Source organism: Eupeodes corollae, chromosome 1, assembly GCF_945859685.1.
Source record: "Eupeodes corollae chromosome 1, idEupCoro1.1, whole genome shotgun sequence".
Lineage (NCBI taxonomy): Eukaryota > Metazoa > Arthropoda > Insecta > Diptera > Syrphidae > Eupeodes > Eupeodes corollae.
This window is the reverse complement of record NC_079147.1, coordinates 74,188,990-74,206,878: the sequence shown is the minus strand read 5'-3', so window position 1 is coordinate 74,206,878 and position 17,889 is coordinate 74,188,990. Positions and strand designations below refer to the sequence as shown.

Sequence of the window (17,889 nt, the reverse complement as noted above, 5' to 3'; positions counted from 1 at the left end):
GAGTGTTTAGGACTTTTCAGTGATAAAATGTATAAAATAACTGAAAATGAATTTAATGAGGCAATGAATTATTGTCTGATAAATTCTGATATGAAACAAATCATACAATCTACAAAAAACGATACTTTTGATAAAGTTCTATCGCCGGAGAGGCTACGACAGAAACGGGAAAAAGCTATACGAGATGAATTGAAGTCAAGAGATGGTGAAACAGGGGAAATTCATGATCAGGTTAATTGTTCTTAAAGATTTAGTTTATAATTTCATTAAGTTGTAAATAAAATTATTTATGTATAAGTTTTAATTCTGAATATACCACATAAAAAAGTATTAAAACCTTGCTCTAGTTTTCTAATAAGAGCTTTTAATTTAGAATAACTCCATTTGGGCTTTATATTTAAAGTTGTCAGCATTTTAAATTGGCAAGTAAAAACTATGCCATTAATTGCTTAAAATGTTTAAACTATTAAAATTCTATGCAAAAATGGAGACAGTTTTTAAGTTACAGTTAGCAAAAAAATGGGATCGTCATGAAACACCTTTTTGTTTGGAAATATGACTTGAGGCTTTTAGAATTAATTAAACACAACAACACAAGTCGGTCGATCCTCAGCAACGTTGCATGTTTGGGCTCTAGAAATACATCAGAATGTGCCCGAATTTCATCTTCAGGAATACGCCCCATTTTTACGATGGGGATAAGTAAGTTTGTGAAGTTATCGATGACATACAGCAGCAAAAGTTCGAATTGTACTTGACTTATATGGTTTTACATTGTTATTGGAGTACCTCACCCTTAACAATCAAATTGACTTTTATTGACTTCTTTTAAAAACTAGTAAATAAAAGCTCTTTTTGAAAAACCCTTTATTAATAAACTTCAAGCCTGAATTACTAAAGGGTTTTATAATAAGGGCGGGTAGATGTTAAAATGTAGTAAAACAAGCTGTGAGGTATAAACAAGATTATTTTTTATTTGAAAGGCGCATGTATTCCATTTTATGTGGAATGTGAAATCATTCAAATGCCTGCCTCGGCTTCTTACGGTGGCACAGATCCGAGTGGTCCAATTTTCAATGACTCTTCCGCATGGATCCGGCAAAATTTTAGCGATGTAATAAACACGAGTAAGTGTACTGTATACTTATCTAACTAGGATTTTCTATATTTTTCCGATCGAAATAAAAAACGCGTGTTTCGTCGTAGTCGTTCTCCAAAAAGTATTTTTTTTAACTAAGAAGGACAGAGACAGACAATTATGACAAGCTTTTGACTTTTCCTTTGTTGCCTTCTATGCTGCTTTGGTCTAGGGTGCCAACGCATCAAGGCTGCAGCGTAAACATCCTCCCGCCGTTGAAGCCCGCCTTCAACCAAGTAATAGAGCACATCGTTTGCAAATTGGACGCTTTAATTCACCCTTAGCTGTAACGACGGACGCAACTCGTACCAGTCCATCTTGTGCAGGATAGGTTTTGACGATTTTTCTGTTGATTTTCATCCTTTATGAGGACTACATCGTCTATTTTGATATTTTTAGACATATCTTGCCATTTTGACCTTTTGCGCAATGAACAAGAAATTGCAGGTATTGCCACCTATTCGATAGCGAAATTTTGCAGTTTATATCGGTTGGATCAGGCACAGTCATCAAAGTTCTCGAGATCAAAAAATACGCTGGGGTCAAAATGTCGGCATCACCTTCAAAACAAATGCACAACGGCCTTGAATTTGTACTTTAAATGATGAACGCCGAGAAAGAAATAATTAAGATGCAGAAGGTACGTCATCTCCTCCTACGCGAAATATACCGAATTCGTTGATAAAAGGATCCATAAATCGACATTTACTCTTTTTTGGGACCGCAACAGTCTTTCAAATAATTTATTTCTTCGAGAAAGTACTGGCCTTGCGAGATCCGAACGAGAGCGATTTATGCCAAAAGTAGATCTTGCGCTGAAAGAAAGCGCCATCCTACACGTCTACATATCCTCTAGTTCAATTTGGGAAACAAAAATTAGTTATCATCTTTATGTACGGACCAACGGACAAAAGCAAAATCGTCAAACCGGTGCCGGTACTCCAGCTACACCGGGCGGCAGTTCGGCGGCAACGTTGGCTGTCGTTGCACCTTTGCCAAACATCGGAGAAGGGATTGTGCCTAGTCACTGCCCTTCTTCGTGTGCAGTACAGGTTCTATCCACACCGGGCGGCAGTTCGGCGGCAACGTCGGCTGTCGTTACTCCTGTGCCAAACACCGGAGAAGGGCTTGTGCCAAGTCACTGCCCTTTTTCCGGTTTGGTAAAGGATGTATCAATGACTAGAACGCTTTCTCAGGTCGGTAGTGGAAAGTTCGTGAAAAATGATCCTTCCACTACCAAAGAGAGTAAACCTCTCCAGAATGCTCCTAGGAGCTCCTATAAACAACGGCGCTATGCGATGAGGATTCTAAAATCCTCTGGTTCGTCATTGGGGGATGGAAGTAATCCCATCCTTAGCAAGAGGCAGGAGTGGGCTAAATCCATTCTAGATAAAACCAGTCGCCATAACTCCACGTCAAAACGACAAAGATCTTTGGAGGAGCCCACTCCCGTCCCTAAAAAGCCTTAAGTGCAAAACACCAGCACTCCTAACATGGCCAGAGTACCACTCACTAAACCATTCAGTGATGTACTTAAAGAGCCTAAAAAGATCATAGTAGCGGTCATTGATAGGAGCAATATTGATGGCACGATTACTTCTGACCGTTGGCAGATGGTGAAACTGGGGCTCTCGGCTGGCTTCCTCAAAGTCATGAGAGAGCATCCGGGTCCACCACCAGTAACAAGCGATTGGGGTTGGCATCAAGGTCATGTCAAACTCATCGCTTGTAACGTTCAGAGGTCGCGCGATCTATATACGCTTGCTGTCGGCATGCTGGGCGAAGTCTGGCCAGGCGCAAAACTCGAGGTCGTTGCAAAGGAAGATATTCCTTGCAGGCCGAGAGCTCGCGCATGGATCCCGATAGAACCCTCTTGTCCAGATGACATTAGCGCAATGATCAGGATCAGCAACCCGAACCTCCCTTGTCACGACTGGAAGATCGCGAAACTGGAGGAGCCAAAGGGTCTTTATAGAAGTGCGATTATCGTAATCAATAAAGACTCTGTGGCTTCTCTGGCGCGAGATAAGGGCGTGATAAGATACGGCTTCGAGTCAGTCACGCTCCGCGTAAATAAAAAAGATGAGGCAGACGCTTCATGCGAGCCTCCACAACCTCCTTCGAAGGCTGTGTCGCAAGACGTAGTGAGTCCCATTGCTGCAATCACCTTCCCATCCTTGGAAGTTGTTGTCTTCTCCTAGAAACGTCAAAGGTTTATCCCTAGTGGAGACCGATGACTCAATAGACAAAGCTCTTCCCAGTGAGGAAGAAGATGAACTATTAGGTTCCTCTTCGTCTGATCTGGATGAGCTGGATTTAACAGTGTTGGAGGTTGATCTGCCTATTTGTAGCCAAAATGCTGCAAATACTACAGATTAACCTCCAACACTCTAAAACGGCTTCGGCCTCCCTTCTTCTCCGCCTGACAAAAATTGGAGAAGATGTCGTTCTCATCCAAGAACCTTAAATTGTGAAATCCCTGGTTCGAGGATTGAGAACTCCTGGCTACTACGTACTATATGTAACAGGAAAAGGTAACCCAAGGTCCTGCATACTAGTAAAACGTAATCTAAATGTATTAAACTTTTTGCAAGCATTGCACGCGTCTTCATAGGTGTATAAGCCTGGGAGACCCCAAGCATGAGTAATACTCCGTATGCTCATCCCATGTCGAATTACGAGTAAAAATGACTCCAAAATTCCGAGCAGAGTCCACATATTCAATAGTTGCATTGTTTAAAATAATTTGTGGAAAATATGACAAATCTAGAACTCTTTTAGATATAACTAAACACTTAGATTTAGATGGATTTAATATCAGTCCGTTAAACTGTGCCCAACCTGATAGTTTTTCAAGGTCCTCGTTTAAGCGGTAAGTACCATCTTCAATAAGACCAAGATCGCAGCCGAGATACATCTGTACATCGTCAGCATAAATAATGTACTGTGCAGTTATGAATGACGGAGGGAATGTCGTTTACATATAAAGAAAAAAGTAATGGGCCCAGAATAGATCCCTGTGGAACTCCACTATTGGTTGGAAGAAAGTCAGACAACCTGTTACCTACTTCAACTGCTTGCATTCTTCCGGATAAATAGGAAGAAATAAGTTTTACTGCCTCAGAGGAGAAATTATAATGCTGGCGAAGTATATTTGCAAGTTTGCTTTGAACCACAGTGTCAAATGCCTTCGAAAAATCAAGGAGGACTACAAAATTATCTTTATCGCAATCCAATGCTTGACGGAAGAAGCTATGCTTCTCTCGAAAGCCACTGTGTTTTGGAGTTAAAAGATTGTTTTCCTTAAGAAACTCACCTATTTGATTTTTCAGGATCCTTTCAAAAACTTTCAAAAGAAAAGCTAAAATGGAAATTGGCCTATATTCGCTACACTTAGCATTTTTGGGTATAGGTATAACTTTTGCCAATTTCCAGTCAGAAGAAAACTCTCCAATAGTAAGGATAGTATTGAAGATATGAGTGATATACGGTAACACAACGGGAAGTATAATTTTTAAAGAGGAAAAGTGCATTTCATCGAGGCCTATGGCACTTGGCTTTACTAAAAGTAGGCTTTTAACAACTTCAATACAGCTAACAAATGTGAAGCCAAAGTTGGAGAAAGTATTTTGAAATTCGGAAATCTCCAATTGATTCGAGAACAAAGTTATCGTATGGAGAGTTGAATTTGAGCATGATCGCAGTGTTGGTCGAGTTACTTTTAGTGCTAGTTCGGTAGATGTTGCGTAAAACGGGAAGTGATATGTTAATGGCTTGGCATAATTGATTGAACAGTTTTTTTTAATTTTCATTGGGTAAACTCGGGATGCCGAATAAAAATGCATCACTTGCTACCATTCGGTTATCATAGTGGTTAAAAGAGTGATTAAGAACTTCCAATTCCGCGGAAGTGTGAGCGAAATTTAGCTTTGCTAAATGACGTTTTAAGTGTGCTTAAATCATCTTTTATGAACCGAATATTAAAATTGAACGTGTTTTTAAATGATTCCAAGTGTACAACTGGATTGTTTATATCATTAATGCTAGTTTTAATTTCATTAATTTCACGATCGATTTTATTGGTAATAGGCTTTTCGGAATCGGACATTTGTTTTGACAAAAGAGAAATGATGAACTAACTTTGTTTTGCAAGTCTTTCGTCCATCTTAGCCCACGTCTTGTTGTTGTCCTCCATGATGTTATGAGCGACTTTGCGAGGAAGTGATGGGGAAAAGAGGCAGCTTGGCGGCGAATCCGTCGTTTTACTTTTCGTAGAACGGGAGGTGTTTCGTTTTGGTGGATTAGGCATGTGGTGGTGATTAATGCGGTTAGTTCAAGTAGAAATTGGTGTGTGTGATGACTTTTGTCAGCAATTGAGTATGTATGTTATGTACAAATAAAACTCAGATGAGATCGGAACAGCAAATTACTAAAGTTATTCAATATATGAGGCGTTCAGAATAATAATGGTCTAAATCCACTTTTTAAGAAAAATCGAGATTTTACCTTTAAACACATTATTATAATGTGTACCTTATAAAAAAAAGATCAGCGTTAAAAATGTGCTGTTATCAGTCGAGATAACGGCATAGATTTTTTGATAGGTAACTCTTTTTATCAAAATTTCAGTTTATAAATGGAACAAGTGGAACTATCCGTATAAAAGTGAAACATGTTTCAAATTGTTCTTCCATTTTTTTTTGCCATCACCATTGAATGTGTAATCAACTGCAAGTGCATAACCTTTCTTAAAATAAAGTTGTTTTTTTTTTAATACATATAATAAAGTATGAGTGATTTTAGTGTTTCTGATCTGGATTCTGAATACCTTTGAAACTGGGGGACCATCAACTGGTAATAAATATTCTTTTAATAAAAAATATGTGAATATTGTTGTATAAAAATGTTTTATTTACATTTAAGATTATAATTCAAATTCAAATACTCAAATAGAAAAAAGATTTTCGATATAAATTCAAAATTTAGCAATCATTTTGTTAAACATTTAATTTTCTTTCTTGAAGACCAATTTCTGATTCGAAGTTATATTTTTTGAAGTGAATTTCCTGCAGTCAACTCTGATACCCAATCCGATGCAGAAATCCTTACGAGTACACAAGAATGTCTACATTCCGAACAAAACGAACAACTGAAAGGTAAGAAACGTTCAAGGAATGTAAAATCCTGGAAAGTAAATGAAAGAAAAGTGAAAAGAAACACGGGGCAGAAGTACATTACAGCAAAGGGTTTAACAGTTCCAAAAAAGAAATTTATAAATTCAGACTGTGGCTGCAGAAACAAGTGTTTTAATTCATTATCAGAGGAGGCTAGACAAATATTATTTGACGAATTTTGGAGTCTTGGAGACTTAAGTTTACAAAATGCATATCTCTAGGGACTAGTTAAATCAAGTCCTATACGCCAAAATTCACGCAGAAACCTTTTTTTTCCAAATATTTCCTAAAAAGTGAAAACATTACCAAAGCAGTATACAAAAAGTATTTCCTAGCTACATTCAATATCAGCAATGGAAGACTTTTTAGATGTATTTCTAAAAAAAATGCATCGGAGTGCAGTCAAGAACGACGTGGTAGAACGTTCTCTAGAAAATTAGACGACTCTGATGTTATAGCTCATATACAGAGCTTTCCGGCGTACCAGAGCCACTATTCTAGGGAAAAAAACCCTAACAGAAAATACCTTAATAGTGAACTGACGGTGAAAAAAATTTACGATTTATATAAAGAGAATTGTATAAAGGAAAAAACGTAAATACTATTACCAAATTTTCAACACAAAGTTTAACTTACACTTTAAGCCTCCACATCAAGATACTTGTAAGCTTTGCGATGAACTTGATCTAAAAATAAAAGCTGTAAGCGATGAGGATATTAAGAAAAGTTTATGTCTCCAGAAAGATGATCATCAGCGTTTGGTAGATACAGCTAGGGATTCCCTAAAAAACGACTCAAAAAGAGTAGAGGAAGCATATATAATCACTTTCGACCTACAGAAGGCTCTTCCTTTTCCTAAGCTAACAGTATCTGTAGCCTATTATAAAAGAAACTTTTTTATAATTTTGGTATACATAATGTGAATAATAACATAGGATATATGTACGTATGGGATGAAACTACAGGAGGACGGGGATCTCAGGACATTGCAACTTGTTTAGTCAAACATTTAAAACAAAACGCTGCATCTCATTCCCATATTATTGCATACTCAGATTTCTGTACTGGTCAAAACAGGAACATAAAAACTAGCCTCTCTTTGTTAAGAGTTGTTCAGGATAATAACGTCAGCATCAATATCATTGATCTTAAATTCTTGGTGCCTGGTCATTCATATCTCCCAAACAACGGTGAATTCGGAGTTATAGAAACTGCTAGCCGAAGGTATAACCAAATCTACAGCCCAGAGCAATGGATTGAAATTATAAAAAATGCAACAAAAAAAAGACCCACGTTTCACTGTAATTGAAATGCAGCGTGAAGAGTTTTTAAGTACGAATAATTTGGAAAAGGCAATCACAAACAGGAAAAGAACAATTTGTGGTCGTAATGTTAGTTGGCTTAACATAAGATGGCTTCGGTTTCAACGGACAGAGCCTCTGCTATTTCAATTTAAAGAGACATTGGATCCTGATGCAGAATTTTATAAAGTTAACCTATCAAAGAAGAGGACTGGCAAACCTTTACAAAATCTCTTAAATATTAATCAAGATAAACTTTATCCTTCAAGGAGAATTGTTACAGAAGCAAAAAAAGGATATGATGGATCTTTTGCCCTTCATCCCACCTGTGTATCATCAATTCTACAGAAATTTACCACTTCAAGGAGTAACTCGTTTATTAAAAATCAACAGAACAGTAGAAGACCGCGAATCAAATGATGAGATGACATATTCTTAACACAAATTCCTTCGAAAATAATACACTTTGAAATCTTTTGTCATTACTTTAACATGAATTATTGTTACAATTTTCGAAATAAATAAACATTATATTTCTTTTATTTTCCCTGAATATCTTTAAAGTCTTTTCACCAGCTCTCATACTTTTACTAGGGAAAACCTGAAATGAATTTATTCCATGTGAAATATTTTTTGGATGCAACGTATAATTGGTACAAATATATATATACTTTTCAGTTCTACCGGGACCATCAATTGCTATTAAAACTTTTCCTCTACCTTGGTGTCATGCCCATTGTGCGATCGGGACCAGGGACAATTTCCTTCAAATGGAAATCTCCACAAATGGCATACGCTTTGATCTTGTACTGCTTCACCACATCTCTAGTCGTTACGGTGGGCTATGAACGTCTTCGTATATTTCAAACAACTAAAAAATTTGATGATTACATTTATGCTGTAATATTTATAATATTTTTGGCACCACACTTTTGGATACCTTTTGTTGGATGGGGAGTTGCCAATGAAGTGGCAACTTATAAGACAATGTGGGCTCATTTTCAAGTGAGATTCTATCGGGTTACTGGTGTGTCATTGATGTTTCCAAAACTTCGAATTATGATTATAATACTGTTTGTTGGATGCGTTTCTTTGGCTGTTGTGATTTTGTACAGTTTAAGTTGTCTACTTGATGGTAAGTCACATATATAAAAGATTTTTGTATGTAAACAACATTTTCTCAACACTAATTTTTTACATAGGATTTCTACTTTGGCACACGATAGCGTATTTTCATATTATTACGATGATAAATATGAATGCAGCTTTGTTATACATCAATGCAAGGGCAGTGAAAGAGGCTTCACACAGTTTATCAGCATGTTTTAAAAAGGTAAATGCTAGTTGTATATTGCTTTTCAAATTTTGATCAAATATTCCTCCCTTAAGCTAAGCATATAGGATTAAAAGATCTTCCAGTATTGGCAGATTTTTCGAAAATAGAAAGAAATAGAAAGTCTCCGTTTGGTAAAATAACGAAAAAGAACTTATACGAAAAAAAAAAACCCACAACAATTTTCATATGGTATAAAATTGGCAATTGGATGCTAATCGATGGCTTTTGACAGTTCGGCCAATATTGGAAGATCTCCCAATCCGGTAAACTTAGCTTTAGTTTAATGATAGAAATTAATATTTCGGCTTTCCTAATAGGGATTTGACAACTTTAAATTTGATTTATGAATGCACCCTTTTACTTAAAATTAAATTGTCATTTTAAATTTATTCTTACTTACTTACTTAAGGTGGCGCTACAGTCCGGGGCGGACCTGGGCCTCAACCAACAAGCGTCTCCAGCCAGCTTGGTCCCTAGCTAGCTGTCTCCAGTTTCGCACGCCAAGTTGGTTGAGGTCCTCTCCCACCTGGGTGCACCACCTGAGTCGCGGTCTTCCTCTACTGCGCCGTCCCTCGGGATTGGATTCGAAGACCTTCCGGGCTGGAGCGTTGATGTCCATCCGCTCTACATGACCTAGCCATCTAAGTCGTTGGACTTTAATTCTGCTAACTAGGTCAGTGTCGCTGTACAGCCCGTACAGCTCGTCGTTATATCTTCTCCTCCATTCTCCATCTATGCATACGGGACCAAAAATCGCCCGAAGAATTTTTCTCTCGAAGCATCCTAAGACGCTCTCATCTTTCTTTGACAGGGTCCAGGCCTCAGCGCCATAAATGAGAACCGGGATGATGAGTGTCTTATAGATGGTGATTTTACATGCTCGAGAGAGGACTTTACTTCTCAATTGCCTTCTAAGTCCAAAGAAGCAGCGATTTGCAAGAGTTATTCTTCGTTTGATTTCAGCGCTGGTGTCGTTGTCTGCATTAATAGCGGTGCCTAGGTAGGCAAAGTCCTTAACTACCTCAAAGTTATAGCTGTCCATGGTGACGTTTTGTCCAAGACGTCGTTGTTCAGTGTCCTTTTTTGATGACAGCATATACTTGGTCTTGCCCTCATTGACCACTAAACCCATCTTCTTCGCTTCCTTCGCAATGCTCAAAAACGCTCCACTGACATCACGCTTTGATCTTCCAATTATGTCAATATCATCTGCGTATCGGAGTAATTGGATGGATCTTTGGAAGATTGTGCCTCTAGTGTTGACGGTTGAGTTTTGCACAATTCTTTCCAGAACGATGTTCAAGAAGTCGCATGACAGTGCATCGCCTTGTCTAAAACCTTTTTTGACATCAAATGCATCGGTAAGATCTTTTCCGACCTTGATAGAGCAGCGTGCATTCTCCATCGTCATTCTGCACAAACGGATAAGTTTGACAGGGATGCCAAAACTAGACATTGCTCGGTAGAGCTCTTCCCTATAGATGCTGTCATACGCGGCTTTGAAATCGATAAAGAGATGGTGGGTATCGATTTGAATGCTCCTGGGTTTTTTCCAAGATCTGCCGTAGTGTGAATATTTGGTCGATAGTGGACTTTCCTGGTCTGAAGCCACACTGATAAGGACCAATCAGGTTGTTGACGAATGGCTTCAGTTTTCACATAATACGGCAGAGAAGATCTTATACGCAATGTTAAGGAGACTGATGCCTCTGTAGTTGGCGCATTTTAGAGGGTCTCCTTTCTTATGTATCGGGCACACTATGCTGAGATTCCACTCATCGGGCATGCTTTCTTCCGACCAAATTTTGCAGATGAGTTGGTGCATGCTCCCTACCAAGTCATCGCCTGCTGCTTTGAATAGTTCGGCGGTGATGCCGTCAGCTCCAGCAGCTTTGTTTGACTTAAGTTTAAATATAGCTATCTTCACTTCGTCAAGGTCGGGTGGGCGGAATTGTTGATCTGCGTCTCCGAGGTTGAGTGGTTCTATTTCCCTTACAGCGGAATTCGGTTCGTCATCGCCGTTAAATAATTTGGAGAAGTGATCTTTCCATATTCTCAGCATCGACTGTGGTTCTACTACGATGTTCCCTTGATCGTCTTTATAGGCTTCGGTTCGTGGCTGGTACCATTGGGAGGTTTTTTTTACCTTTTGGTAAAATTTACGAACCTCATTCCTGTTGTGACATCCCTCTATCTCCTCGATCGCGCGCTTCTCATGCTCTCTTTTTTTCCGTCTAAGAAGCCGGTGTTCCTCTCTCCTCTTCTGCTTGTAGAGCTCGCGAGCAGCTCTCGTCCTTTTGTGCAGCGCCGTTTTGTATGCCTCTTGTTTCGCTGCGTGAGCTTGCCGGCATTCATCGTCAAACCAGGGGTTTCGCTGTGGTGGCCGTGTGAAACCTAGCACTTCAGAGGCGGCATCTCTGATGGCTGCAAGGCAATGTTGCCACTGGTTTTCAATGCTTAATGCAGGAAGCATAGGACTCCTTAGGAGGTTATTAGAGACTCGATCGGAAAAGGACATGGCAGTCTCTTGCGATTGTAGCCGTCTAACGTCGAATCTTCTCACAGTACTTCCTTGTTTTGGCTTGGATCGGGATATCCGTAGCCGTACCTTGGCTACAACGAGGTAGTGGTCCGAGTCAATGTTGGCCTCTCGGAATGTTCGGATATCCTGGATACTGGAGAAGTGTCGTGCGTCGATCGCAATGTGGTCAATCTGGTTGACGGTTGATTGATCAGGAGATTTCCATGTCCCCTTGTGGATATTAAGATGCGTAAACTGCGTACTAGCTATCAGAACGTCTCGCCCCGCAGCGAAATCGACCAGCCTGAATCCGTTGTCGGAGGTAGTGTCGTGCAGGCTGTATCTCCCGATTATGCCACCAAAGATGTCTTCTCTTCCTAGCTTGGCATTAAAGTCTCCTAAGACAATTTTAATGTCATAGCCAGGGCACTGCTCATATGTCTTGTCCAAGAGCTCGAAGAACATATCTTTGGTGTCTTCATCTTTCTCCTCTGTTGGGGCATGCGCGCATATTAGGCTTATGTTGGCGAATTTAGCCTTGATGCGGATTGTCGTGATGCGCTCGCTTACACTGTTGAAACTCAAGACTTTTTGCCTGAGCCTAGTTCCAACAACAAATCCACACCCAAATAGACTCTGTCTTTGTTCTCGGTAGCAGTCGCCGTAGTAGATATCGCAGTCTTTTAGTTTGCGTCCGGTCCATCCCATCGCACTTCTTGGATGGCTGTAATATCTGCCTTGCAGCAGTTTAGGGCTTCCGCTAATTGTTCGGCTGCACGTGGTCTGTTAAGGGACCTAACATTCCACGTACATATCCGAAGTTCGTTGTCCTTATTTCGTTTGCGTGGGTTGTCAACAGTGAATCCGTCCGTATCCGAGGCTTGTTGTTGCTTCGAAACTATGATGTTTTTACGTGGCCAGGAAGTCACCCCGACGGCACAACCCCCAACCTGGAAGGCCAGATCCTTATTATAACTCCAAGGAAGGGGAGCCGGATGAACCGCTCCTTATAGGCCTGGGCTCCGAATATGTCGAAGAAGCCCTATAAGGTGTTCACTAAGTAGTTCGACCTTACTGGAACTGTAGACGCCACCGTTGATTCTATCTCGAGAATTCGTCCGCTGCCGCCTGGATAAGGAGAGGTGCCTTAGTGGAAACACCTCTCCCCCCCTCTCTCGTTTGCTGCCCCCAACAACTTTCCACTGGGGTTGGAACCCAATCTCCAGTTGAGGTACTAGGCACCCGATGTTCACCGCGGGGAGGTGAGAGTAGGAGTTGATAGACAGAGGTGGGTTTTGAGAAAAACCTGTGGACGCTTGTGTCCTCTTGAATGCACATGTCTACCATTTAAATTTATTCAGTAAACTCAATATTTTCACTGTTGTAGAGTTTTTTTTTTATTTTTATTAGTTCATTCTTAAACCTATCTTAAAGCTAGACAAAAATTCATAAAACTAGCCTAATTATCCATAACTTACAACTAACTTAATGGTCCCATACGGACACTCTAAGTTAAACTATAACACTAACTACTAATGCCCTAAGACCTATTTTGCTTCAATTTAAATTTTATTTATTTTGTATTTATTAGAAAATTTAAAAAAAAAAACTAATATCAAGATCCTTTTTTATTTTTACTTAAAAATTACTTAAATTAAGGTCCTTAATATAAAACTTAAAGCTAACTTAAACTACCTATTCTAACTGTAAACTACTTAAAACTAGAACAACCACAGCAGCAAATCTAACCATCTAACATTTTTTTTATTTCATGTTTTTTTTAATGTTTTTTTTTTACTTTTTGTATTTTTTTGTTTTGTATTTTTTTTCTATTTATTTTTGTGCCACCATGCATATTCTACTTAAAACTAAACCCTAAAACTATAAAACAAGTATGTAAGCCGGCCAAGGCTTAAAACCCCATCCCGACTACCCACTATCAAGTGCCGATTGAAGCCACCAAAACTGGTTCTCCTGCTTCACCCTATCAGTTCGGTAACGTTCGGACACAGCCTTACTGAACCGAAAGAGCTCTGCTCCACCTTGTGCCATGACGTCCCGGTTGTACAGGAGTCACCTATCCACGGTTCGTCGTCTGACGTGGTAGATTAACGGAACTGCCAATCTATCCTGTATCAGACCGCATTTGTCTAAAAATGCCTCTGGTGGAATGAACCCGCTCAAGCGTGCATTTTCAAAATACTCGTCGTTCGGATAGAACTCCCCGAAAATTAAATTGTTGGTCGAAGACATAACTCTTCCAATGTGACCTCGAACGAATTTTATCACGAAATTGTGAATTCTGTTTATTCGAGTCCCGTTGTATAGGATTCGGCTGTTCGATATAAGTAGGTACAGCGTCGTAAACACTGCCGCTCGAACACCCGAAACTTCTCCATCTGGGAAGGGGCAACGTTGAACCACACAGGACAACCATAAACGATCATTGGCCGTATGAGGGCCATGTAGAAAATTACCTTCACTCTGGGGTCAAGCAAACTGCTAAAAAAAAGTCGTTTCGTCAGAGCGAAGGCTCCTCTGGCCCTGGTCAGAGCAGCATTTATATGTCTGTCGAAATATAAATACTGATCTTACCAGATACCGAGGTACTTCACTACACTTTTGCTCGCTAATGGCTGCCCGTGAAGATCAACGATGACCATCTTGCGCCAATTCTCACACGTATCCCTCGTGGCCCCTGCCGGAACAGAATTGTTTTCAGTTTCCAGTCGTCGCAATATCGCTGAATCTTGTCGAAATCACGCTGCAAGAGAATTCTAATAACCTCAACCTTTCGAGCCGTTCTGTACGCAATTAGATCGTCGGCGTACGCAATTGCCTTTGTAAGACTACCTATCAGATCGCTGGTGTAAATGTTGAAGAGAATCGGCGAATTCACCGCTCCCTGTTGAAGACCATTTTTAATTGAGAATGTTGTGGTAGAAGTTACATTGCCACTTTTGACAACTGTGGTAGAGTACACGAACGATCAAATTCTGCAAACTATGCACATTTTGAACCGAAATTCAGAGTCGGTGGCTGCTTCTTAACATAATGTGGGCTATTTTCTTTGTTTATCTCTCGTCAGAGTCACTAAGTGGTGTGGAACAGATTTCTACTGCTTAATAATAATGAGAAAACATTGGAAAATAAAAGTAATGGTAAATTTAGGGTTTTTAGACTTGGATCATGAAATTAATATTCAAAAAACAGGATCATTCCACTTTTCGCATAATGCTTTTGTCGGTCATAACTTGAGTATTGCTTTTCTTGACAACATAATGTGGGTATTATTTTCGTAAGCACGGTCTTAAATTACTCGCCCAAGAAACTTGTATCTTATTGTCCTCGTTGCTTGAATGTCAAAAATTTATAAACTTTCTAGTAGTGTTTTGATATTTCAAATGACAGCTGACTTGTTGATAGGTTCTTAATAACTTGAAACCTCGAATGGTATGATCGATCTGCGGTTAAAGTTTTAAAAACTAACACAAATGTAGGTACACAAAAGAAATTTTTTAAAGACTTATCAAATAAAATATTATGACGGATTTATATTGACAAAATAAGGGATTTTAAAGCCATTTCGTCGCATTAAAAATTAAAACCAGGTTTTTCATTTTCATCTTAGAAAGTTCATCAAGATCATTAAGGAATGCCTTTCCGAAGCTAAACGTTCTAGAACCGACCAGGAAAGGATATTCTGAGAGAAAGTGTTTTCTCTTCATACTCCGCACAGCTACGACAGTGAGTATTTTAAGGGATACACACTACACAGCTTTGCTGCATGCTCTTCTACGGCTAATGTCGGGTACATATTGCAGTGACTTTGGCTATATTATGCTTGGGCCTGCATTCAAGTTGGATTGAACGGTTTTTGTTATATGTATGTTGGTCATATCTTCCTGAACCAGTACAAATAAAGTTGTGACCGAATTCATGGCCATAACATGGCACAATCAGGGAGCTGAAAAGACTTAGAGACATTTAATGACTCAGAGAAGAATGCCAACCCAATTCCACACTCCATCTTTGATCCGTCAGTAAAGATATCGAATTTTTTTCTAACCATGCCATCCTTTTTGGCAGGAAAGATGATATTTAAATCTTTACTGAGTTTCAGGGACGTATAGGGTAGTCTGTGTCCATCGTGTTAGATGTATTTAATAAAGCAAGTAATTTTGAGCTGAAGAGAGCGCTCACGAGAGAGTAAAATAATTTCCAATCCTGACAATTTCTGGCCGTAAATCCGCGGCGTCTGTGCGGATTGCTTCGCATAGACTATGGAAGACAAATTTTGTCAAGAAACCGTTCCATAATGTTGGTAGTTTCCCTCTATATCTCCCTTGAAAATTTGACAGACCAACAATTTCTGTCCAAAGATCTTGGGAACAAACTTAAAATCCCCAAACTATCAAGGTCAGTCTACTTATTTTAAAATAACAATATTGATCATGGGTTTCGTTTAGCTTAATGGTGAACTTCTTTAGTCTATGATTTGTTTGAATTTCTTCACGGTTCCATTTAATGTACAGCTGTTTTTTTAATCAATAAATATCAAATAAATGTTTTTTATAAAATTTAATTAAATTGAAAAAGAAATAAGTGATATTTCTTTACAATACAAAATGCAAATCGTGATGGACTTGTAGCTTGAGTGAGGAGTGTTTTTTGACTAACTTTCCAATAAAGTTGCCTTAATTGAAAGCCAGGTTTTTGGGACTGGCCAATCAGATACTAGAAGATTGCCATACTTACAAGTCCCTAATGTTGCAATTGACTGGAGATGATATCCTTTATGTTGTCTAAACCTGTCCAATCTTTCTAAGATATTTTCTTTGTATTCCCACCAGACAGTTGAACTTTCAATGATCAAATATAACCTCAAATGCTTCATTTCAATTAGGAAATGTGTGTCCAAGCTGTCAAAAAAAAACCATTGAAGATAGCTTTGTATTAATGTACATATATCTGGCCTCTAACTCTGGAAAGTATAAACTGACAATGTGTTTTTATAACAGCTTTTGACTAAATATTAAAATATGAACAAAAAATAAACCTTGGTATCATGAACTCTTAAGGTGTTGAGTTTATTTTATTTATTGCAAAACAGTTTAACAATGAAAAATGGAATATTCGACATATTAAAAACAAGGCTAACTTTAGTTGATATGTTTTTAGGAGTGATTTAACAAAAAGCTGGACAAATAATTTTTAATATTATTTTTAATGTAAACCTAATTATTTTAAAAAATAAAAGTGAATTTGTCTGTTTTAATTTTTAGGACACAAGTTTTGATTGCAATTCAACAGTTGTTTCAGAATATCGAATTCTTTGGCTTAATTTAAGTGAGATTCTACAAGCCTTGGGCAATGCTTATGCCCGAACCTATACAACATTTTGTCTTTTTCTGTAAGATACAAAATTCATACATACATATATATTTATTGACATTTATTTTCTAAAACATGACGATTTATATTTTTGTATTATTATAGATCCATTAATATAACAATTGCAGCTTTTGGAGCTCTTTCGGAAATTTTCGACAGTGGATTCTCTGCCAAAGTCGTTGGAATGTTAATATTGACAATTTATTGTACTACATTGCTGTTCATTGTTTGTGATTGTGCTGAAGCAGCTTCCAATGTTGTAGCTGAAGAAATTCAACACACTTTACTCACTTTGGATCTTTCAAAAATCGAAATACAAACTCGTCGAGAGATTGATCATTTTATATCAGCAATTGAAATTAATCCACCTGTTATTTGTATGAAAGGCTATTCGAAAATTAATAGACAACTTTTAACTTCGGTAATACTTCTTTTTACATATATGACCCATATAACAATTTTTAAAATAACTTTTATTTTAAAATTATAGTTATTTTCGAAGATTGCAGTATATTTAATAGTATTGGTGCAGTTTAAACTATCTATTGTGGAACAGAACAAGTATTTAGCTAATGTTCTAGCTAATCATACAAGCAATAAGCCTTAGAACACGAGAGTAGTTGACTTAAATCACAGCTTTTAATGGATATTTGTCATAAACTGTTAAGTTCTCTAGATTAAAGGCTGAAGTTTTATTTACGACGTTATTATACTAAATTTATTGCACTGCTGAGCAATTTTTTTTCCTGTCAATGCACTTTTCCGATGGGTTTTTAAATTTCTCTATAAAATCAAATTTTTGAGATTTTAATTTGAAAAATTCGGAAGACGTGGTGATTCTTTTATAATTTATCATACAATTAATATAATTTATATTTGTTTCATTATCACTTGGCATTATACATTTTTTACCAGAGAAATATTTTTTAACATATTTTCTAATTTTGTAATTTTTAATATTTTAATCTTGTATAAATATTCGAAAAAACAACATCTTTTAAAATATATAAGAAAGCATTAGTTTA

The 17,889-nt window shown here is 38.1% G+C and overlaps 1 protein-coding gene across 2 annotated transcripts; it reads left to right on the top strand.

Moving 5' to 3' along the window:
- The first annotated feature begins 26 nt into the window (after positions 1–26).
- LOC129941891 (gustatory and odorant receptor 22-like) lies at positions 27–17,601 on the top strand. Of its 2 annotated transcripts, none has more exons than XM_056050659.1 (6): positions 27–231; positions 8,292–8,748; positions 8,816–8,946; positions 16,756–16,883; positions 16,970–17,285; positions 17,355–17,601. In XM_056050659.1, the coding sequence occupies exons 1-6, from the start codon at positions 28–30 to the stop codon at positions 17,469–17,471; spliced, it is 1,353 nt and encodes a 450-aa protein (XP_055906634.1). In that variant the 5' UTR covers position 27; the 3' UTR covers positions 17,472–17,601. The 2 variants fall into 2 exon arrangements, with proteins under 2 accessions (XP_055906634.1, XP_055906635.1); XM_056050660.1 differs by lacking the exon at positions 27–231 and adding an exon at positions 5,589–5,992.
- Positions 17,602–17,889: the final 288 nt, after the last annotated feature.

What these genes read in the sequence shown, in the direction of transcription:
- LOC129941891 (XM_056050659.1), top strand. Translation starts at nt 28, where the DNA reads ATGTATAAAATAACTGAAAATGAATTTAATGAGGCAATGAATTATTGT. An exon ending in TATCAGCATGTTTTAAAAAG is followed by an intron (nt 8,947 to 16,755) that starts GTAAATGCTAGT and finishes TTTAATTTTTAG; the next exon opens with GACACAAGTTTTGATTGCAA. An exon ending in ATAGACAACTTTTAACTTCG is followed by an intron (nt 17,286 to 17,354) that starts GTAATACTTCTT and finishes TTAAAATTATAG; the next exon opens with TTATTTTCGAAGATTGCAGT.